Source organism: Hypomesus transpacificus, chromosome 7, assembly GCF_021917145.1.
Source record: "Hypomesus transpacificus isolate Combined female chromosome 7, fHypTra1, whole genome shotgun sequence".
In the NCBI taxonomy this organism is placed as follows: domain Eukaryota; kingdom Metazoa; phylum Chordata; class Actinopteri; order Osmeriformes; family Osmeridae; genus Hypomesus; species Hypomesus transpacificus.
In genome coordinates this window covers 8,201,337-8,225,277 of record NC_061066.1, presented here as the reverse complement: position 1 = coordinate 8,225,277, position 23,941 = coordinate 8,201,337, and the positions used below count along the sequence as shown (strand labels likewise).

The window sequence follows — 23,941 nt, the reverse complement described above, 5'->3', positions numbered from 1 at the left end:
GTGAAAGCGTCTCTCTCCCTGCGTCCAGGAGAGAGACCTGGGGGACAGGGGGGGAACAGGAAGAGCACAGGAGGAGTGAAAGCGTCTCTCTCCCTGCGTCTAGGAGAGAGACCTGGGGGACAGGGGGGGAACAGGAAGAGCACAGGAGGAGAATACTTGCCCAAAAATGCTGAAGGGGGTTTCCACACAGCAACAGGACAGAAGGGAGTCAGAAGGTCAGGAGAGGAGGGGAGGAGGAGGGGGGGAGGGAGGGAGGGAGGAGGAGAGGAGGGGGGAGGAGAGGGGAGGAGGAGAGGAGGGGGGGAAGAGAAGGACAATAAGGAAAGAAGCAAACAGGGTTACACAATATTTTATTCAATTGAAGTGAATAATAATATTGCATCTTGAACACAGATGATTGGTGTGTGTACAGTACAAAAGCACAATGTGTGTGCGGGGGGTGTGTGTGTTTGTGATGTACCGTATAAAGGGGTTCCCCAACAGACAAATTGATCACAGGATTAAAAGCCACAAGAGGGCAGCCAGTTCAAACTTCCAAGTCTTAGAAGAACTCAAAGAACAAACTCAAAACAATCTCTCAAGACGTTCTCTTAGGAACCCAACGGCAGCAGGACATCCAGTCCAAGTGGAACAGTCACAACTCAAGAGTGACGTGACACAGAGTGCTGATGCACGCCACGCCCCACGAGGAGATCCCCAACAGGATCCAAAACAGGAGACTTCTTAAGAGCAGAAACACTCACAGGCTGTGGCGGCCGACAATGAATTGATGACAGTGGTGTGTGTGATGACATTGGTGTGTGTGATGACATTGGTGTGTGTGAAACAGTGTTTGAGACTGTGTGTGTGTGTGTGTGTGATGAGAGGGTGGGGGGCTGGATCCCTTTAGGACCAGTCGTCAAGTTGTCTGGCAACAAAACTTTGTGTTTACACCACAACTGAGGAAGCATGATGCCATCACGACACAAGGGATGAGGGAGAGGGGTGAGGGTGAGGGAGAGGGGGGGACGTGAGGGAGGGGGGTGAGGGAGACGGAGAGGGAGGGGCGTGAGGGAGGGGTGAGGGGTGAGGGGCTGGTAGGCAACTGCTAAAGATAAAAACCATGCATTGAAACATGAGAGATCCGACACCCCAATTGATGTCATCAGCTTTGTCACTGGTAAGTGCTTCAGTCATCGTCTGTGTAAATAGGTGGATGAGGTCATGTTTGATACGGCCGGTCAAACGGATTCACGGTGCAACTTACATTTGGCTTGTGTGATCGTGTCTCCGATTGTGGCTCGGATGTAGTGCAGGCTGTGCTCAGGCAGGACCAATGCTATGCTGTGAACACACACACACACACACACACACACGAGGGTGAGCATAAGCTCCCGATGCAGAGCGGAACACTCGAACGCCACACGGGCGACAGAGACATCATTTTCCAATTTTTCACGGTCCAACTCGGAACACATTGGAGAAAATCACAGACCGTATCCACACCACATGACAAAACTTTAAAGTCGAGCGACTTAACAAAACATACAGCACAACAAACATTTCATAAATCATTTAGACACTTATCTTTTTTTCCATGAATTTAATAAGCGTATTATGCACTATTATAATAAACTCAATATAAAGCTCATGCTTTCATGTATGAAATGAAAACATGACAACGTTTTGTCCTAATAAGAGTAGAGGGTAGGATTCCCCTGTGTTAGGGGTGATTAGCAGAGCAGACAGTGGAGTCTAACTCTGTCTGTTACAGACATGGGCTGAGGAGCTGGATCCAACAACCAACTAACACAGGAGGAGCAAGGTTATCACTTACTACATCCACTACTGAACCAGGAGCAAGGTTATCACTTACTACATCCACTACTGAACCAGGAGCAAGGTTATCACTTACTACATCCACTGAACCTGGAGCAAGGTTATCACTTACTACATCCACTCCTGAACGAGGAGCAAGGTTATAACTTACTACATCCACTCCTGAACCAGGAGCAAGGTTATCACTTACTACATCCACTCCTGAACCAGGAGCAAGGTTATCACTTACTACATCCACTCCTGAACGAGGAGCAAGGTTATCACTTACTACATCCACTCCTGAACGAGGAGTAAGGTTATCACTTACTACATCCACTACTGAACCAGGAGCAAGGTTATCACTTACTGCATCCTCTACTGAACCAGGAGCAAGGTTATCACTTACTACAGCCACTACTGAACGAGGAGCAAGGTTATCACTTACTACATCCACTACTAAACCAGGAGCAAGGTTATCACTATCTACATCATGTTGCCTACCTGTAGTCAGTTCCTCTTACAGGAGCAAACGTGTATGATCTCAGGCCTCGGTCTATGTACCGCTGTGGAGCAAACACAGCCAGATATCTGTCTTCATCATCATCATCAACACCACCACCATCACCACCACCATCATCACCATAGTTACCTCATCTTGGGATTTCACCAGTGTGTGTATCGTGTGGTTGCCTGTGTTTCCATCAATCATTTTCTTTCTAATCTGCGGACAGAGAAACAAGCACGTCACTATTTGAACGTCCCTTTGGATAGAAGCGTCACTCTCCTAAATGAACGAATCGCTAAATCCATCTATGGATAGTAAAGTTGATTTGCACAGAAGTTAAAATGGGCCAAATGAGGCGTCTAGATTCTCGAACACACCCCTGCATCCTCACCTCCACCTTGATCTCATCCTCCAACTCAGCATCGAGGAAGTCCAGAGTCACAGGCTCCTGGAACTTAGGGTTCTGAACAATAACAAACCCAGAAGGATGACACATTGGGTTAAAAGGTTTTTTTTCCTCTACGCCTTCTCCTCCGCTTATCTAACAACACATTCCAAGTCCAAGTTTACAATCAATCACTCTTTAACTCAGGAAAACCCTTGTGATTCTCTATGTCGGCCGTCCCGTTTACAGGAAAACAGCAACACGTACTGTTTGACTAACAAGGAACACATGGCTTCCATGTGTTCCGCCATCGTCACTCTGTAGCGTGGAACTTCTTGCAAAAGTTTTTCAATTAAAACCCCCCAAAGCGACCTTTAGAAAGATAACAGAGAAGCAAGCCAAACACAGCAAACAAGGCCCGGGCTGCAGCCACAGCAGCCTGCTGGAGTGCACAGCTCCAGGGGTTGTTGACAGGAATACTGCTGCTTAATGGGGCGTAGAAGCGTGCGGTGCTTGTCTGCCAAAGGAGCGCAGTGATTGATTTACCTTCGGCTGCAGGTTGGGATGCAGCAGGACGTAGCCGTTAGCGTCGATGGCAAAGTAGTACCCGTTTGGTCCGAACTGGATGGGATAGGAGAGAACAGGAGGGTGGGAGGGGACTGAAGGAAGGGTTTTGTGTTTATGTGTCTCTGTGTGTAAGAGAGAGGATGAATGAGAAGCCACCTGAATGCTTTAAGTGCCTGCGCAATCTGTTAACAGTGTGTATGTGTGTGAAGGTGAGCCCACAGTAAACCGAGGCGTTAGTCTCTTGATGTCGTCCAGGGACACATCGATAGCCATCACCCCCAGAATGAGCTGGTTCTGCGGCCTCTGAAAAACAACACAACCAAAACAGACACAGCACGCTGGGTGATCTGGGTTCCACACCTTTCACATTCGTCAGAGCACTGTTTTGTCCTTTTGTCATGACTCAAGTCCCTCTGAGCCATGTGAATGTTTTTCTAAGAATACGGGAGTGTGGTTTCAGTCTGGACACAAGGCTGCTCGCCCTGAAAGTCCCCCTGAGTCACTGACGAGGCGTCCCCAGATCAGTCCCCCTGAGTCACTGACGAGGCGTCCCCAGATCAGCTGCAGTAACACTGGAGGTACATCCACCCATCTTGAAGCACTTAGCTACTGTTATCTGATCGCTTTTGATGGCCAACATGGCCTCGGCTTCGCTTCCTGTAAAACTGAGTGGGCGGGCTTTGAATGACCACGCTGGATCGACAGAAGGTCCAATCAAAACCACTTTAAAGGCAGCGATCACAGGAAGGATGAGACCGTTAAGAGCCTGTTTTCAGAGAGCGTGTTCACGTCTCGGTCTACTAACTGCTTTCACGTGTTTGAAACCACAAGCCGGATTCTCTCAGGAGGATGAAAGAACAGGTCAAGGACGGAGTGTGACACGTGTGGAAGGTCAACAAGCAGACTCCAAACACACTAAGACCTGAGTTTTGAAATTCTCTTCGTCACATGAAGAGTATTTAAAAGTACGTTGAGAGTTTCAGCGGTTAGGAGATGAAGGGGTGCTGGTATCCCAAACATCAAGAACGGCCCTCTAACTGGCTCAGGTGGGACTGATGTTCTCTGAGGTCGATCCGTTCAGGGGATTTCAGCGTTATGATGACGGAGCAAGTAGCTACAATGAGAACTGAATTTTAGAATGGAAAACAGTCTACCTGCATTCTAGAATGGAAAACAGTCTACCTGCATTCTAGAATGCTCAAGTGGAAAACAGCCTACCTGCATTCTAGAATGCTCAAGTGGAAAACAGCCTACCTGCATTCTAGAATGCTCAAGTGGAAAACAGCCTACCTGCATTCTAGAATGCTCAAGTGGAAAACAGCCTACCTGCATTCTAGAATGCTCAAGTGGAAAACAGCCTACCTGCATTCTAGAATGCTCAAGTGGAAAACAGCCTACCTGCATTCCTCTCTCCTTGTCAGCTTTGGTGTTGGTCTTGTTGAAGACCGGCAGAGTTCCTGTGATGACCAGGCCTAGTTCCTGTCAGGATCAGATCAGATAGTGCATTCAGTACAATCATACTTGTGAGTTTTACACTTCAGATATCTCATATCAGAGAGCTTTTGCTATGATATTCGGTTATGATGGTTTGAGTTCCATAATTCTACTGGTTTGACTGTTTCTGACTGAATGAGTGTGAGTATGAATGGGTGAATGAGAGGCAAACATTGTAAAGCGCTTTGAGTGCCGCTAAGGTAGAAAAGCGCTATATAAATGCAGTCCATTCCATTCCATAGTGCTTGTATTGTTAAACTGTATGTGTCTGGATGCATATGTAAAACAATCTGTGTCGAGCAACTGTCAGCGCATAGGGGTGAACTTAGTGAAACCTAAACACCAGCTGTCAACATCTAAAATTATCACACAAACTCTGCAATCTCTCTGCTTCTCAAAATAGTCCCTGTCAAGTTCAAATTCTGAGTGAACTTAAACAGTGGATAAGAGACGGGAACTCCAACAAGAGATAGTATGAGTCCAGAAGGTTCCTTACATCAGTATAGTAATAATAGATTTTGTATGAGTTGAGTTTGTATCTACTGACGATCTCCCAAACTCAGCTTGATTTGAAGTGTAGAGTTAACACATTCGGTTTTATCCTGGGGATTTTTTATTTTATTTTCTATAGTTTTACTATACAGATGTCCATTCGAAAATATCTCACAAGCCATCAATATTTCCTAATATCTCTTCTACTTTCAATTTAGCACAATTCATTGTATTGATAAACACTGTATAAAAGGTGATATCTCAAGTCTTGTTTTAGTATTTTGCTGTACTTTTATTCTACTGAAGATCTAGCATCAATCTATGATAAAATAATGCCTTAAAGCTCAATTCATGTCTTACTGACATACTCTGACAAACGTCACTGGCCATATCTGCTGTTTGGGTTCATACTGAGAATAACGAACTTGATTTGAGCTATTTATAGTCAAGACACAACCAGCGCCCATAAAAAGCTGTTTGTTGTGTGATGATATCAACAGAAGCAGATAGCTGGTGTTTACGTCTTTCACAGTCAATTAAGTCACTGCATGCACTCTGCGACACATTACGGGAATATCTGGATTTGGACACGTCTCATTATCCAACTGTTCTGGGCCAGGATGACTTTACAAGGACAATTGTTTACATGCAGTTAGAACGTGGTGTTTGAGAGTTTAGGTTGGTTTAGGTGCAGTTCTGTGGGCGTATGTGAAGCCCTCTGTGACACTGCTTGTAAAAAACAGGCTCGCTCTGGATAAGAGCGTCTGCTAAATGATTATGTTAATAAAAAAAGGTCTATACAAATCAGATAGTATTTTATTTGATGATGGGAGACATTTTTAGAGAAAGGCACCGTTCGGCTGCAAACACTTGATTGTTGCACTTGAACAAAATTATATTATATTTCCTTTCCTGTGTTGCATCTTACCGGTCGTGGATAATCGTCTATATTTCATGTGTCTGAATTTACTGGTACTGAATCATCAATATTTGCAGTCTTTTATCTGAATGTGATGTAGTGTGAATCACATTGAATCACATGACAATCTCTGCGTTGTGTCTGACTGTCCTGCTGGTGCGTCATGTGAGCATCCAGCCTGAGTTCAGGGACCTGCCATCACCCACCAGAGCATCCAAGTAGACATTGGTCCACTGGACTTGCTTAGCCTTCTTGTCAGCCTTCACCATGGGCCTCCCCAACACATCCAGGTACTCCTGTCACAAGAGCAGAAACAGGGGTGATTGTGGCCACTAGAGGGCAGACTATTTCCAACTTTGAATCTAGTCGCCTGACGGTCTTGCAGCGTCTGGAGCTCTGCCTCAACGTGAGCTGCTGGCCCTACACAGCCGGGTTTGATATGGATTGTTTCCAGGTGATGATTTACCTGTGTGTTGATCCGTATCGCTCCGATGGACGGGATCTCATAGTAGTACCCTGAGGGAAAGATTTTATTTATTTTTTCCAGAAAGAATATAACATAAAAATGCATCTGTAGCTTCTCACAGTAAACAGAAGTAAACAAACCCCGTTATTAGACAAACCTTGAAGGTAGTCAAGCATCGAGCAAAGACTATCCCTTTCATCCTATCTTAACTATATTAGTGAAGATTGTGTTTGCAGACATGATAGAGTCTTTGGATCAGTCCATGAAGGTTTCCTACCTTTGTTATTGCAAGCCATCCACTGGATTGGTACTTTGTCATAATTATGTTGGCCAACTGAAAAGGTGAATATCCTCACCTACAAGTCAGAGCAATATAATAAATAAAACACACACACTCAAAGGCAGTCAATGACAACTCCATATCTTTTCCAGTTCGATGTTGTTGTACTGTTGTACTAATAAGGAAAACGAAAAGACACCACCTCGATTTACAAGAAGGTGTATTTCTGGTCCCACCTTCTTGTCAGGGTTGTATTTCTGGAAGATCTCCTGCGCTCTTTCTTCTCCTCCGTCCGTGAAAAGCATGATGATCTTGTTGCAGTGCTTGGTTGTGTTCATCTGTGAGGAACGTCACGACAAGAGCAGCGTAAGCTTGGGATGATACACGTCTGAAGAAAGCCCCCTAAGAATCCCCCAGCCACAACGTTACACCACAACGCATTTTGTGTTCGTATGAATGAGCGGGAAAAGGTTGAAATTGTAAAGTTCAGTTACACTTAGTTGGAAGGAAGTTGTAGTGTCTAGGATCACCAGTAGAGGGCAATACCTGATCCCCAACATAAACACACAAACATGCACACAAATACAACCCCCCCCTCCCCACCACACACACACCGAGGAGAGCTGAGCGAAGGCCAGCTCAAAGCCGTCCTTGTAGTTGGTGATGCCCTTGGCTGAGATGTTGTGCACGGCCTCTTTCAGAATCTTCTTGTTCCTCATGTTGGCCTGAACCAGATTGTCAAAACATGCAGCCTGGACCGCTATGCTGTTGAACTGGAGCCACAAGAGACACAGAGAAGGATAAACATGGTGCAGAAGTGAACAACCTCATGTGAATGCTTGAAATACCCAGGTTTGTATTCAGAGAGGCACTGATAGATTTCTGCAAGCAGACACACACACACAGAGGACTCGGACATGCCTCATTAATACCTGACATCTGCTTAGTCTACACGCCTCAAACATGTGGAGAACACTGCTGTACAGATACCTAGCAGTGGTTATACACACTCACACACACACACACACACACACACACACACACACACAGCCTAGTGAGTACCCTAGTCTGTTTGCATACATCTGGAAGTATGTCTATAATTTGTGTATTGGCTCCAAACACACAGTGTGGAGCCAATACACAAATTATAACAACTATATGTTTTTGTACACGTGTGTACTTGTGTGTGGGCTCTTTTGTACTACACAACAATTAAACTATTCACAGACAGACAGGTAGACAGAGACAGACAGGCAGAAAGACAGACAGACAGACAGGCAAACAAACAGCAGACAAAACACATGAGCGTTCCTTTTCTAGACTAGTTTGGCTTGTATGATGAGCAGAGCTTTCTGGGTAATTGGACTGCTGAATGAGTCACTGTCACATTCGGAACATCTGGTGTGTGTGTGTCAGGAGGGGTGTGTGACTCTGGGGGTCTGTGATATCAGCATCACCATCTGTACAGGGGCTCGGTGAGGCAGTAAGGAGCCTTCTCCACTTGCAGGTAGACAAGAATCCCTGTTTTCATATTCAACCACAAGTTCATCACTTTTAAATAGTTAGGCAGAAGAGCAACTGCAAAACAATAAGACGAGGACATTACGCTAAATGATCGTATTATTAAGCCAACATCATTCTTACTAAAGTATTTAGAGAGGGCTACTGCAAACACTGGCTAGGAGCCACCAATGTACTCCTAACACCCCACCCTGAATTAATGAACATCAAGTCCTTGTCCACTGGTTAGGACTTTAGGAGGAGAAAAACAGAGGGATATAGACAGAGCGAGAGACAGAGAGAGAGAGAGACAGTGTGTGTGAGAGAGAGAGAAAGTGAGTGAGAGTGAAAGAAAGTTAGGACAGAGGGAGTGTGAGACAGAGAGAGAATCTGAGAGTGGGAGTCTGATAGATAGAGAGAGAGACAGAGAGAGAGACAGAGAGAGAGACAGAGAGAGAGACAGAGAGGGGGGGGGGGGGGGTCTGAGAGAGCAAAACCAAAACCTAATGAATTGGGAGGACATTAAGAGCTGGGCTTGGTGGGGGTGCTGGAGAGCCTCTACATATCACAGCACAATCGCTTTCCACCAAAACAGCATTGGATGCTTGGATACTCACGTAAACAACATTGACGTAGTCGTCGTCAGACAGGGTCTCCAACATCTCGCTGACCGAGGTACGGATGAGCTTCAGGGTGAGTCCAGACACACTGCCACTCCTGAAGACGGACAAACGGCTCAGATGAAACATGGCACAGAAGAAACTTACGTCTTCTGACTGCTGTGCTGATAAATGCTGATACATTAGGCCACATAGCACCAAAAACCAGCCACATTAAGCAAAGCTAACAGGCCCCACCTTAGGAGCACTTTAACATTTATAACCGTGAGTAATCTAATCTATCTCGAGTCTTGACATGATCACATGAAATGCAAAAGGAAGAGACACCGAGTCCCATTTCACATCGTCAGTGGAAGTGAGAATATCTTCCTTAATGACATCCTATATCAAGCTTCAGCTGCTAAAGTTCGATATGCTAGTAGTCGATTATCTATAAATATCTTGCTAAATTGGTTTCACGGAGAGAGGAGAAAGGGGATAGTGAAACTATAGAAGAGAACAGTTCCTTTTATTTTACCTCCAATTAGGAGGCACAAAGTTAGCTTTGATGTTTAATATCCTGTCAATCCAACTCTGTAATTATTGGTTCGGTGGGAAGAGCTGAAAGGGAAGAATAGCTTAACGTTCCTCTCTCATTTAGTCATTCAATGTTGGCACCATGCCAGCAAAACAATTCCAGATGGTTATTAATCTTGTCGTGCCATGTCAGAGAATCATCGCTAATTCAGACAAATCACTATAATACATAGACAACACCAGCAAAATAACTGGCTATTCCCCGGTGTATCATGTGACAGCTCTGGTGTGCGTACACGCTACAGTAGGTGTCTGTTCATATGCCACTGTGCCAGACAATGACAGTGTATTAGTTAGGATAACAGAAAGTGATTTGTGTAATGAAAGCACCTGCAAAACATCCGTTTCTGATCAAAATTCATATTGCCATGTAATACCATCATGTAACAGTACATGGTAATGTAAATTTGACATATAGGTTGTTCTTGAAAGTGTCTAGAAACCATCAGTACTCATACAGGTCATGTACCTATGAAATAAAAACCTGCTTTTAAATTCTGAGTTCATGATGATATTTTGCTGAGTGGCACGAACATGTTTGTCAAGAAGGTTCTCCTCAATCCCTCTCCCTCTCCCTCTCCCTCTCCCTCTCCCTCTCCCTCTCCCTCTCCCTCTCCCTCCCTCCTAAAACATCTCTCCCCAACTCCTCAAATAAACAACAAACGTAGCATCCCATGAACAAATCAAGGTTTGCATGCGTCACAATTCTGTCTTTACGTTTGTCCGTCCGAATCAAAGGAGAGCTGATGGAGGCCTGAGCTCAGCAGGACAGATGTGTGTATGTGTGTGTGTGTGTAGTCACTGTATGAGTTTGAGAAATGAAATAAATTCTGACTTTAAAGATGAATCATAAGTCGGCACTTACGCGTCCACCAATATCAGCATGTTCTTAGGCGATGCTGCCCCCTGGATGTACCTGGGACAACGCACAGCAGCAGGAACACTCAGAGGAATACTGCTGGAGCCAGCACACACACGCACGCGCACGCGCAAGTATGGCCACACACACACACACCCTACAATTCTTTCCCAAGCAAACCAAACACACAAGTAGATCTGAAATTCCGAATGGAAGACTACAAAGGTCAATGACAGATGAAGACACGAGCCTTCATGTGAGGCTGTTTGCTATGCGGAGCACCCTTCCTGCTCCGACAGGACAGACCGAGACACTGAGAGACGGAGGGAAGGGGGGGAACTCAGACTAACGAGGGAACATCCCATAATAATCGTCTGGACTCACCACGGTCGCCGTCGGACGTCGTAGAGGTCGATCTTATTGGGCGTTTTCCGCAAGTCCATCCAGGGGGATGCTGGGAAAAATAAAAAGCAAGGTCAGTTGAAGAGTGAAACAGTTTGGATGCTGTTTAATGCTGTCTGGATGTGGCGTGTGGATTGGGGTTCATGTTTACTGTGTCTTTAGCAACATCCGAAACCAAGAATCACTGTTGAAGTCGAATGATTTCAACTGCTTATTCACCCTTCAACTAAACCTCAAAGTATGACTGTGAAGTTTAAGCCAAACACTTACAGTAGTGTTTCTATCTTGATTCCATTACTAGACAAGTTGTACAGCATTAGAAACCCCTAATGTTAAGCAGGCTAACCCTTTACTGTTAAGCAGGCTAACCCTTTACTGTTAAGCAGGCTAACCCCCTAATGTTAAGCATGCTAACCCCCTAATGTTAAACAGGCTAACCCCCTAATGTTAAACAGGCTAACCCCCTAATGTTAAACAGGCTAACCCCCTAATGTTAAGCTGGCTAACCCCCTAATGTTAAGCAGGCTAACCCCCTAATGTTAAGCAGGCTAACCCCCTAATGTTAAGCAGGCTAACCCCCTAATGTTGGTCAGGGTGGGGGTGTCCAGGAGGGTTCCCTGTCCCCCTGCAGGAGGGTTCCCTGTCCCCCTCCAGGACACCCCCACCCTGACTCCCCCCTCACCAAGGCTGTGTGTGTCCATGTGATGTGCCAGGGAGCGCCCTGTGTGTGTGTGTGTGTGTGTAGAACAAGTCTGTGTGTGTGTGTGTAGAACAAGTCTGTGTGTGTGTGTGTAGAACAAGTCTGTGTGTGTGTGTGTAGAACAAGTCTGTGTGTGTGTGTGTAGAACAAGTCTGTGTGTGTGTGTGTGTAGAACAAGTCTGTCTGTGTGTGTGTGTGTGTGTAGAACAAGTCTGTGTGTGTGTGTGTAGAACAAGTCTGTGTGTGTGTGTGTGTAGAACAAGTCTGTGTGTGTGTGTGTAGAACAAGTCTGTGTGTGTGTGTGTGTGTAGAACAAGTCTGTGTGTGTGTGTGTAGAACAAGTCTGTTTGTGTGTGTGTAGAACAAGTCTGTGTGTGTGTGTGTAGAACAAGTCTGTGTGTGTGTGTGTGTAGAACAAGTCTGTGTGTGTGTGTGTAGAACAAGTCTGTGTGTGTGTGTGTGTGTAGAACAAGTCTGTGTGTGTGTGTGTGTGTAGAACAAGTCTGTGTGTGTGTGTGTAGAACAAGTCTGTGTGTGTGTGTGTGTGTAGAACAAGTCTGTGTGTGTGTGTGTGTGTAGAACAAGTCTGTGTGTGTGTGTGTAGAACAAGTCTGTGTGTGTGTGTGTGTGTAGAACAAGTCTGTGTGTGTGTGTGTGTGTAGAACAAGTCTGTGTGTGTGTGTGTGTGTAGAACAAGTCTGTGTGTGTGTGTGTGTGTAGAACAAGTCTGTGTGTGTGTGTGTGTGTAGAACAAGTCTGTGTGTGTGTGTGTGTGTAGAACAAGTCTGTGTGTGTGTGTGTAGAACAAGTCTGTGTGTGTGTGTGTGTGTAGAACAAGTCTGTGTGTGTGTGTGTGTGTAGAACAAGTCTGTGTGTGTGTGTGTGTGTAGAACAAGTCTGTGTGTGTGTGTGTGTGTAGAACAAGTCTGTGTGTGTGTGTGTGTGTGTGTAGAACAAGTCTGTGTGTGTGTGTGTGTGTAGAACAAGTCTGTGTGTGTGTGTGTGTGTAGAACAAGTCTGTGTGTGTGTGTGTGTGTAGAACAAGTCTGTGTGTGTGTGTGTGTGTAGAACAAGTCTGTGTGTGTGTGTGTGTGTGTAGAACAAGTCTGTGTGTGTGTGTGTGTGTAGAACAAGTCTGTGTGTGTGTGTCGGTCTTGGAGCATATTTGTGTGTGTGTGTGTGTGGGCTCTGAGTAAATCCACCATGACAAAGAGGCCCTTTGGTGTCCCAGCATGTTACATCTCCACTCCTGACCTCTGGGAAGGTCACAATCTACCACCTCATTGGCTGTTCTGCGTACCTGGGTAGTAGCGGGCCAATCCGGTGGCAGAGCCGAACACCTGCCAGAGCAGGGAGGGGTCCTCCTCCTTGTTCTTCTTAAACACCTTTTCCAGGCCGGCCGTCCAGTTCAGCTCGTTCACCACGATGGTGGCTGTGACACACACACACATCATACCAAAAGAGAGGTTTCTGTTTTTGTTTTCAAGCAAAAAAACTTTTTTTTTTTTTTTTACAAAACACAAATGTCCAGAGCTTTTCTTCTAGAAAAGACTGAGAAACTGAAGTGTAATTTAGTGACACAAACGATGAATGGTCATAAATAATAGTTTAAGTAAAAAGATTTCCACTGTTGGTGCAAAGTTATCACACTGTGATCAGCGATTTTAACCAAAATGCAGAGGTCAGGATATAAAACAGTATGTTAGAAATACACATACTCAACAAGATCCTATTTATTAGAAATAAACTAAAGATCACCTAGAGATAGAACAAGCTGGGAAGACATTACATTTACATGTATTTATTTAGCAGACGCTTTTATCCAAAGCGACTTCCAAGAGAGAGCTTTACAAAGTGAATAAGACACAAAAAGAGAAAGAGTCATAGAAGTTGGAGAACTAAAGAAAAAGAAAAAAGGTTTATTGTAATGGAGCAGAGATGCAATATTAATGGACAGAGAATCTAATTAGGAAGAAAATGGATGTGTTTACCCTCGCACAATCTGGAAGAGCTACGCATGACTCATACACCAAAGTGGGTTTGAACATGTGTGTGTGTAAGTGTATGGCAGTATGTGTGTTTGTATGTACATGTGTGTGTGTGTGTGTATTTGTTTGTGTGTACCACATGATGGAATTTAACAGAGTGAAAGAAAGCCCCTCATCTGTTCACACCACGCGCGCGCGCGCGCGCACACACACACACACACACACACACACCTGATCATGTCTGTAATAGCAGAACAAGCAGTCACACTCCATCAGGATGATCAGTAAGACTCTGGCAGACAAACACACACCAACATCACTTCACAGCAACACACTTAAGAAGGTGACACACACACACACACACAGCCTTAAGTGTGAGCCAGACTCCATTGATCAGTGTTAAGGGCTGTATCAGAGGAGGGTCAGAACCTCCTAATGGAAGCCAAACTGCTGGAACAAATCACAGCTTCCTGTAAACACATCCATCTCCACGGCAATGTGTCTGTCACCACGGCAATGGCCCGAGGTCGGAGACCATGGAGATGGAGGAGTGGGACGGATTACCGTGGTAACACGAACCCTTGGTCTGGCCGATTTGTCAGGCGCCATGACAACCCTGGGGGCCAGTATTGAGAAGTGTGAGTGTGTGTGTGTGAGTGTTTGTGTGTCTTGTGGAAGACTGCAGTTAAATCACTAATGGCCACCATGCTTCAATCAACCAGGCTCTCACAGAACAAACACAACACAACCATTATCAAGCAGCTGTCAACAGGCCCAGTGTAAACAACTGGGATTACAGCCTATCAGGACGTAGTGACTGTGATTACGACCTATCAGGATGCAGCCGAGAAAACCTGAAATCATCCCATCAGGGAGTCATCCTGTCCCCCTTCTCTACTGCTGGATGAGACCAATTGCTGCATCCTGGGAAGCCAGTGGGTGAGGAGAGGGGAGGGGGGGGTGAGGAGGAGAGGGGAGGGGGGGTGAGGAGAGGGGAGGAGAGGAGAGGGGGGTGAAGAGAGGGGAGAAGGTAGTGGTAGGTGGAGGAGGTAGACGATTATATGGAGGGAAGAATATAGTGACAGAGTTATTTGTTATTTGCAGCCAAACCCCCTAAATGAATAGAGACATCTATTGAGCAGAGAGGGTGAGAAACAAATCTATTTGTACGCTATGAGCTTTGCCCCAGGGACTGGAACTGTATCACACACACACACACACACACACTGTCACTGTCTCTTGTCTGAGTGTGTGTATGACTGGAGTTGACAGGTGACACACAGCGTTGATGCAAACAGGCATCAGACGAGTCACAGACCCCCATAGTTCACACACACACACACACCATGTGGCTCCTGTACCCCCCCCCCACACACACACACACACGTCCCCTTATTGAGTGAGAACACACTCAGATCTAGAAAAATATGAAATACTAGCACACACGTGCGCACACACTACATGGTTCCACAAGCACAAAGACACAAAGGCTGTTTCAAATCCATGTCTCATAGACATGCACACATTATCAACACACACATACCCCATAATGATTCCCTGTCCCCCATCCACATAAGAGAGGATGCAATCAGAAGGTCTGCTTTGTGGGAGTGACACAGGGTGTCTGCAACTTGCTATTAATACACTTAAGAAGAGGGAGGGAGGGAGGGAGGGAGGGAGGGAGGGACGGAGGGAGGGAGGGAGGGAGGGAGGGAGGGAGGGAGGGAGGGAGGGAGGGAGGGGAAAGAGGGAGGGGAGAGAGGGAGGGAGGGGGGGAGAGAGACGTAGGCCCATTGGACATGTGAGGGATGGAAGGCGAGTGGAATACCTCACCGCATCCTCCAAGATAAAGACAGAATCTACAAGGACGATACAGGTCTAGACAATGTCCTGTAATCAAGTTACTATTGCTTCTACACACACACACACACATCACCATGGCAACACTGACAGTTCTGGCTGGTCAGACTGGCATCAATGTGGCAGCCCGTCCTCAGAGAGATGGAGAGGATGAGAAAGAGGGAGAGAAAGGAAGAGAGGGAGAGAGAGGGAGAGAGAGAGAGAGAGAGAGAGAGAGAGAGAGAGAGAGAGAGAGAGAGAGAGAGAGAGAGAGAGAGAGAGAGAGAGAAGGAAGGAGAAAGGCATGAGTAATGCAGACGCTCTCCATAAACAAACGGACGCAGAGAGGAAGGGACAGACAGGAGGACTGCAGGGCCCGTCACTTCAACCCCCTATTAGCCACTCCAAGCGAAAGAGAGCGAGAGAGAGAGAGAAAGAGAGAGAGAAAGGGTAACGGAGAGGGGGGTGGTAGGAGGAAGAGAGAAGGATAGAGAGAGGGGAAGAGAGAGAGGGGGAGAGAATGAACAACACAGAAGGGAGACGGAGGACGAGAAACAAATCATATTATTGTCCACATTTACCCCGTCGGCCTTGCCTACTTCCTGTCACATTCATTCCACTGGAGATGGAACCTGGAGAACCGGACTCACATGGACCCACAATGATCTACCCATGTTACAGGTTAATGCCATGTTCTTATTGTACTGAGTCCTCATTAAGAACACTCATCTATTTCCACTTCCCCTCGTTTCCAGTTTTCTTTTGCACATGATGTGTGTGTGTGTGCGCTGAAGCATGGGTCTGCATACAAAGTGTGTGTCTGTGTGGGCGCATGCGGTGTCTGTATGAATGTGTGTGGTCGTCTGTGTGTGTGCTTGTGTGTTAAAGAGAGAGAGAGAGGAGAGGTGCAGAGAGAGAGAGATAGTTTGTTCAAGTGTGTGTGTGCACTGTTCCATAAGGGGCCCTTAGCCCTGGGGTGGAGCCAGGGCCTGAGAGAGAGACTGTCTCTGTAGAGTCAGCCAGCCAAACACTCCCTATTCAACACAGGCAGACCAAGACTGAGCGACGGCCTCCTATTATCAACACTCTGGTGGAGGAGAAACACGCACACACACACACACCGTATACAGAAACACAACGCTGCTCACACATTCAAGCATCACTCGCACACACTTTCACTGACACATACCCAAAATAGGTCATCCCAATCTTCCCAGTCAGTACAGTCATGAATCACGCAACACACATACACCCATCACACACACCCTCCTCATCACCTTCCCACAACAAGGTTTCCTGCTGGATCTGCATGGGGATTACAAGGTGTTTCAAATCACACCACATCTAAATAAAAACTTCTCCAACAGACTGGTCTGGGATCAGCCTGGGATCCCTGGGCCAAGAGAACGCCCTTCAACGGTACGTTTCTATTTTGGGTTCTGGTTTCTGACGACTGTTCAGTGAAATCAGTTTTATTCTTGTGCATCATCCAACAGTTACTCAAATCAACACCAGACGCTAATGTACCTGCTGGAGACAAGATGACGGTTAAGTCTACAGTAAGTCTAGAGGAAGTTTAGGAAAGTTAGCCTCCAGAGCCTGAGAAGGGAGGAAGGGGGAGGAGCAGCTGACCAGTCAGGGTGACCGGGACGCCCTATTGGCTGGTTGGACCAGCTAAATATAGAGTCAAAGACTGCCCGGCCTTCAGCTGTCTCCCAGACAGACAGACTGACCAACTGTACAAGCATGACAACTGTAAACGCTGTTTATAAATACAGCATGGTTGTGTTTAGCGTGGGAACCTTGTGCATGTTTGTCTGCATGTGTGTGTTTGCATGTATGAGCATGCTTGTGTGTGCGTGTGAGCAGAAAGACACACACTACTCACAGCCCTTGTATATGTCAGTGGGGATGTGAACAGCAGTGTGGTTGGAGTCGACGGGTCGTTTAAACGCCGGGTCGTCCTTGAAGACGGGGTAGACCCGGTTCTTACGAGTCTCCGTCTCGTTAGCGTAGAACTGACGGAAGAAGAACAAACAGACACAGTCAAACAGTCCTGAGAGAGGCTGCTGGAGGCAGGAACAAAGGCTGAACTACCAGCTGCTGGTCTGGCATGCGACATGGGCCCCTTCAACCATTACTGAACAGGTGAACGTACTTACAGTAAGTGCATGTCTGTGTGTGTATGTGTGTGTGTGTGCGCATGCTTATTCAACTTGTGTCTTTAAAGGGGGGCGTGTGTGTGTGTTTGGCTGCCTCAGTTGAGCCGTGTTCAGAATAATGAAGTGTGTGGAGTGTGTTCAGGTGTGCGTGTCACAGCTGGTCCAGGTGTCTGGATGTGTCAGAGTCACCGTGGCGATGGCGTTGAGGAGGGGTGTGCGTGTGTGTGTGTGTGTGTGGGACGCCCCCAGGACCACGTAGAGGCCGAGCAGAGCACTGACGCCTCACTACCAAATCACACAGATAACCACGGAAGCTGGATGTCAACAACGTGTCAGGGATTTGTAAGTGTGTGTGTGTGTGTGTATTTGTATGTGTGTGAGGGGGGGGGGGGGGTCATCACCTCTATACTGGAGAGCCCACACACACACGCAAGCATGAGCTAGTTTGCCATACTGTACTCAACTGTGGTAGCTGGGTGTAGACAGAGTTTCTGTGGGTCATGGTTGTGGTGCATGATTTTATAGGACTCGTAGAGTCCTGATGTCATGAGTCACTTTTACAAGCGGCTTAATTCATATGGTTACACAAACTACAGTGTTTCTGGAATCTCACGTCTTCCAACACATTCAGTATGGAAATGATCACATTTTAGAAATATACTCACGTCATCTTTGGCGTTGTAGTAATATAAATCTTCCTCCTGTACAAAAAAAAGGAGAAAGAGTGAGAAAGCGAGTGAAACAAAGGATGAATAAATGTCGCATGTGTTATGACATTGCGACTATTTCATGGCCGAAGAATTTGTTATTTATTATACTAACACAAGCCACGATATTAGCACACCATTGGACCAACGTGGAATCCCTGCAGATTCAAACAGTTTCACACTTTAGAGTAGATCGCTTTTTTCAAGACGAAAATTACGTTCATAGGCTTTTAGACGACTAATTTAAATAAGATGTTGGACAATATGAAAACCCAAATGATTTACTTATTAAGTCGTTGTTCTAGTAATCCCTTCCTTCCACGGTTTTAGCGCTGTCGTTCTCTGGGCTCCGTGTCAGAGCATTAGCATGCGAAGCGCTAACAAGGTACACGCTAACAAGCTAGGCTAGCCTCAGACATATGGCTGCCCAGAGGCATGGAGACGGCCCACTAGTTAACACCGCCTGTCTGCCACCTGTGGCGCTGCAACATGGGGCTTCATTGGAGCCCCACAAGGACCACCCGATCCGGCTGATGCCTGTTACAGCACCAGGGGTTAGAGCTGGGTCATTAACGATTATCTCACTGTGTTAGCGATGAGTAGCAAAGCAGCACCGATAGGCATGGCACACACACGTTCCCTATCGACTGTATTTGGCAGAGGTTTGTGACATCCAAAATGAAGATGTGTACCTTATGTGACAAGAGAAATGTGTCCAACCACACTAACATCAGTGTCACACCCCCACCGGCACGCATTTGTGTGGTTGTGTGTGTGTGTGTGTGTGTTTGTGTGTGTGTGTGTGTGTGTGTGTGTCAGCTCATCTCACACCCTGTAAAAGCGGGTGATGTAAAAAAATAAATAAAAAAAGACACTGTTGGGCTAGTGATTTGTGTGTTTTGATCCATTTCAAGTTAGCGGTGTGCTGTCATTTACCAGTGTTTACATGGAGGAACATGCCTCTGTGGTGGTGGCTTTACTGTGCTGGCCTTTTGTTGAACAGCTGCAGTTAGAACGCTTTAACCCAGCCGGGGTAGCAGCCTACGGACGTGTCCTAGATATTTAAGGTGACAGAATAGAGTTAGAAGATATGAGGGCGGGGGAGGAGGGGTGTGTGACAGACACACACATCATCAAAGGAAGACACACACGATATGGGGGAAGGTGTTAGCTGGCTGTCGTACAGCAATGTGGAGCATGTGGAGGGATATGTAATCCACTGCCTGGTTGTGTATATAGTTCTTACAAACACCCAGGCACACACACACACACCCTGGGGTGTAGTAAGGACATGAGCAGGTTCACAGAGGGCTAAGCTGAAAACAAGAAGTTGGCTGGAGGGTACTGATGGAGTCGGCAGAGGTGAGAGGAAAAGCGAAGTCGCACCGTGAGGAGCCTCGGAGCTCTCAAACGCCACCACTGAGCGCGTGCAGGATCCCCACTGAGCGCGTGCAGGATCCCCGTCACCACTGAGCGCGTGCAGGGACCCCGCGGAGCCAGGACTGTCTGAATGCAACACAACACATTCTAGCCTTGGAAAGCTGCAAAGCTCACACACAGAAAGCGTCCAGGCAACTGTGAAACGCCCCTGTTTTCTTCACAGGAACTCATCGTTGCACACCTTCACAGGACCCAGTAAAAAGAGCTTTTTCAGTGGTCTCAACTTAGTAAAATGGGGAAAGAGAAAAAATTGACAAAAATGTTTATTTCCCTGTGATCCTCTTTGTGTGTGTGTTCATTTTTATTTTAAATGAATTCCAACCAGAATGAATGATGCCAGCTGGCCAGTAACCACAAGACGGATCCATAGAGAAGCCTGTCTGGAAGTGTGGTCTGTGTTCGACTCCCTGAAGAGCAGAATCTCTCCCTCACAACACAGCTCAGACCAAGGGGGGAGCCGCGAGAAATGCAAGCAAACTTTTAAAGTAGAAAACTGGTCAAATCTAACTGAAATTGGGTAATTATATATAGCCCTCCCACACACGCCGCACGCAAAGAAGGTTTTATTTTTTTCCATAAACAATGGGTCATTTGTTATCCTCATGATGGCTGCCAAATGTCTGGAGTTTTTTTTCTTTACTGAGAAGGAGAGTCGTTTGTAATCATTACAAAAGGTCACTTCTTGGAAGATAATGTCCAGCATTCGAACAGCAAAAGGAAACTGCATTATAATCCACAAGGATTTCTGACTGTTTCACTGCAGACAGAAGCCAAAACCAAACCCCACTATACTTTAATCTGGCTGATCTAATACAATCAAATTCAATCTCATCTGTGGTCATTATGTCCTTTTCCATTTATTGAGATTTGACACACAAATTGCCATCCAATCGGTGCAACCTTATTAGATTATTAGTCAATTCCTTTGCCTCTGATGGAGATCACAGCTCATTTTTGCATTCAGGTAATGTAAGAGAGGTCAATGGTGATCTGAAGGTGATCATCCCCCCCTCTCTCCTTCCTTTCACCCTCCCCCCCCCCCCCTCAGTCTCTCCCTCCCTCCCTCCCTCCCTCAGTCCCTCCCTCCCTCAGTCCCTCCCTCAGTCCCTCCCTCAGTCCCTCCCTCCCTCAGTCCCTCCCTCAGTCTCTCCCTCCCTCAGTCCCTCCCTCCCTCAGTCCCTCCCTCCCTCCCTCAGTCCCTCCCTCCCTCAGTCCCTCCCTCAGTCCCTCCCTCAGTCCCTCCCTCCCTCAGTCCCTCCCTCAGTCTCTCCCTCCCTCAGTCCCTCCCTCCCTCAGTCCCTCCCTCCCTCAGACCCTCCCTCCCTCAGTCCCTCCCTCAGTCCCTCCCTCCCTCCCTCAGACCCTCCCTCCCTCAGTCCCTCCCTCAGTCCCTCCCTCCCTCCCTCAGTCTCTCCCTCACTCACCACCAAGTTGTCCTGCCACTGGTGTTCCATCTGAAGGCGCTCTGCAGCACTCGCCAGACTCTGAAAGACAGGAAGAGGGAGTCTTATTAAATCATAGAGCAGAAACAGATAATACAGAGAGAGAGAGACAGAGAGAGAGAGAGAGAGAAAGAGAGAGAGAGAGAGAGAGAGAGAGAGAGAGAGAAAGAAAGAAAGAGAGAAAGAAAGAGAGAGATGACAGGGGTATTACAAAGTCATAATGCATAAACAGATAACAGAGTGGAATGAGATCTTCCTAACTGCAGTCCTCAAACTGCAGGAGACAGAAGATCTGATGTACTGCATGACATTATTTATTCGCTTTTATCCAAAGCGACTTCTAAGGGAGACATGTGAGGTTTAAGGTTAGGTCAGGTTTAGGGTTAAGGTTAGGTTTAAGGTTACGTCAGGAGAGCTCACGGCTATACATTGGAGCCACCAGTGTAATCACATACTGTGTGTTGCAAAAACACGTGTTTTTCAGTCAACACCATGTAAAAATCAACCCCATGTAATTATGACAAAAATGGAATGCAAAGCTGAATTCATCCAGAATCATAGAAGAGAAATAACAATGAAGATACTATACCTCCCTGTGACATCCACCAGTCAGGATGTCAACACAGAGAGAGCTTCAGGTCAAATAGAGCTCATATTCACTTAACACCTTCACGTGTGAAACAGGCATATTGTTGCCGGGTTAAAATTAGATGCCGCTTTCACTTGTCCCAGTTCTGCTCTAATGACTCGGTTAATGGATTTATAATGGGGGGACTATCTTTTAATCTCAACCTGGTCTAGAAACCTAGCGAACAGCTGATTTCCCTCGGGAAATGCGGAATCCAATTCATTTTACTAGCTTCTACAGTTGGGAATTCCATGAGTGAAACAGAAATGAGATCTGATGAAAATTACGGAATTAATGTGCGAAAACAGTGTTTTGGGTTGAAGATGAATTACGGACTCCATTCTGGTGTGAAATTAGATGTGCCGTTACCAAACACATTTGGAATGTGACAAAAACAAGTTATTTTCTATTGGTGGTGAATCACAGGCATTAGCTTTCCAAAACAAAACTTTTTAAATTGTTTTTAATTGCCAATGAGAGAGAGAACGTTCACGATATTAGCCAAGGAGCAGAATGATATCTTTAAAAGACATTTCATGATTACAAAATGACCAAATGCATTGCCTCAGTTATCAACAAGGATTTCGCTGATTGAAAACAAGATAGCTTTGATACAGTCAGTGCTTTTTTGCTATCCAATACTTTTTTCTTTGTGATTAAATGGAGAAATCTGTGACGTGAACGTGTTCAGCACCGCTAGCTTAATGAGTGATTCTTCCCTCAAGCTTCTGATTACTGTTGGGGCATCACCCCATCAAAGCTTCCACTAATTGACGTTCTGTACAGTGAACGGAGATGCTCTGACAGATATAAGCCTAAGGGGGATGTTATGTTGAGGTAAACTTAAAGAGCCGGATGCTGCATGCGAATGAATCTGGGTGAAACACAATGCCAAGTTTACAAACTGACACCAACCAGAGCCATCGAAAAATATTTTATTTTTCGATGGCTCTGACACCAACGAACAACGTTTTGACATGGCAAAGGGCCTGCAATTTGAGATGACTCAAAATTTACAACTTGTGATATGCATGTGCCACCCATTTAACACCTCTACCGTTCTTGTACCCTGCAATAACATCTAGCTGTATATAAAAATAAGTTCACAGAACTAAAGAGTGTTGCAGGGATGACATATTTCTGTAGGCCAACCGGAAGTTAGCATCGCTAACTCGATAAACAGCCAATGGATTTTTCATTGGATTCACTGCATAAGTCAGCCGGCTCTCTGCGGTACTGCATGAACTCGAACACACATATTGACTTAGAGAGGAGGGAACCGGGAGTGCAAAAAATTCTAACAAATTTCCGGGTTTTAGGACTCACTGCAACCCAGGTAAGATCAGTGTTGCCAATTTAGCGACTTTGTCGCTAGATTTAGCGACCTTTCACCTTCCCTATCGGATCGCATGGCAACAGGAATGGCTCTATAAACAATTCACTGCCACTGGCCCATTTCTTGCCACACTCTTACTGGTCAGCAGGTGCACCTCTCATGGAACATCTCATCACTTCCACACAGAGACCTATAAAACAAATCTCAGCATGAATAAACTCCAAAGCCAATTAGACCTAGTCTCAGACCAGACATGGCTGACGACACAGCAGATGAGGGAACCACCTCTCTCTGATCTCTCTCCTTCTCCCTCTCTCTTTCTCTGTCTTCCTCTCCTTACCTCTCTCTCCCTTCCTCTTTCTCGCTTCCCTCTCTCCTTCTCTCCTTTGCTTTATTCAACAGAATAAACATCTCAATCTGTCACAGCAGTGTTCCTCTTTGCCTGTCTATTTTTACCTAATGAGCTGGCCTGGCACATCCCAACATTTTGATCATGAAATCCACCCTGTGGTGGTTTGCCTTCAGACCGTTCTAACCCTGGATTCTCACGGTACGACCAGCAATAGGCCCGGCCATGGAACAGCAGTTGCCATGACACTTTCTCCAGCTGTGTTTTGAGATTTGGAATTATCGGGAGGGGAAGGTGTGAGAGTGTGTGTGCGTGTGTTTTTATATGTGCTTATAAACAAGCATACTGCAAAGGTATGTACACACACACACACCCAGCCTCTAGGCCAACACATCCACACACACGCAAGGAGCTAACTGCATTGAGTTACGGTTTAAATTCACTTATTCACGTGTTAATAAATAATATAATTATACGTCATATAGCCG

At 46.1% G+C, this 23,941-nt stretch overlaps 1 protein-coding gene across 4 annotated transcripts in view; it reads right to left on the bottom strand.

Moving 5' to 3' along the window:
- cacna2d1a (calcium channel, voltage-dependent, alpha 2/delta subunit 1a) overlaps nt 1-21,181 on the bottom strand; it is a 42,872-nt gene extending 21,691 nt beyond the window's left edge. For 2 of the 4 annotated variants that reach the window (XM_047022674.1, XM_047022675.1), the window contains exons 1-20: nt 21,123-21,181; nt 18,217-18,252; nt 17,278-17,407; nt 12,863-12,994; nt 10,845-10,914; nt 10,467-10,517; nt 9,023-9,122; nt 7,520-7,678; nt 7,142-7,243; nt 6,903-6,981; nt 6,626-6,675; nt 6,366-6,455; nt 4,653-4,733; nt 3,474-3,557; nt 3,234-3,308; nt 2,694-2,765; nt 2,447-2,518; nt 2,299-2,360; nt 1,247-1,323; nt 161-169 (exon numbers count right to left, since the gene is read on the bottom strand). In XM_047022674.1, the coding sequence (XP_046878630.1) occupies nt 161-169; nt 1,247-1,323; nt 2,299-2,360; nt 2,447-2,518; nt 2,694-2,765; nt 3,234-3,308; nt 3,474-3,557; nt 4,653-4,733; nt 6,366-6,455; nt 6,626-6,675; nt 6,903-6,981; nt 7,142-7,243; nt 7,520-7,678; nt 9,023-9,122; nt 10,467-10,517; nt 10,845-10,914; nt 12,863-12,994; nt 17,278-17,407; nt 18,217-18,252; nt 21,123-21,152 (1,561 nt within the window). In that variant the 5' untranslated portion in view covers nt 21,153-21,181. The remainder of the gene's footprint in view (nt 1-160; nt 170-1,246; nt 1,324-2,298; nt 2,361-2,446; nt 2,519-2,693; nt 2,766-3,233; nt 3,309-3,473; nt 3,558-4,652; nt 4,734-6,365; nt 6,456-6,625; nt 6,676-6,902; nt 6,982-7,141; nt 7,244-7,519; nt 7,679-9,022; nt 9,123-10,466; nt 10,518-10,844; nt 10,915-12,862; nt 12,995-17,277; nt 17,408-18,216; nt 18,253-21,122) is intronic. The other 2 variants (XM_047022676.1, XM_047022677.1) reach the window with 1 other exon arrangement.
- Between the last annotated feature and the right edge of the window lie 2,760 nt (nt 21,182-23,941).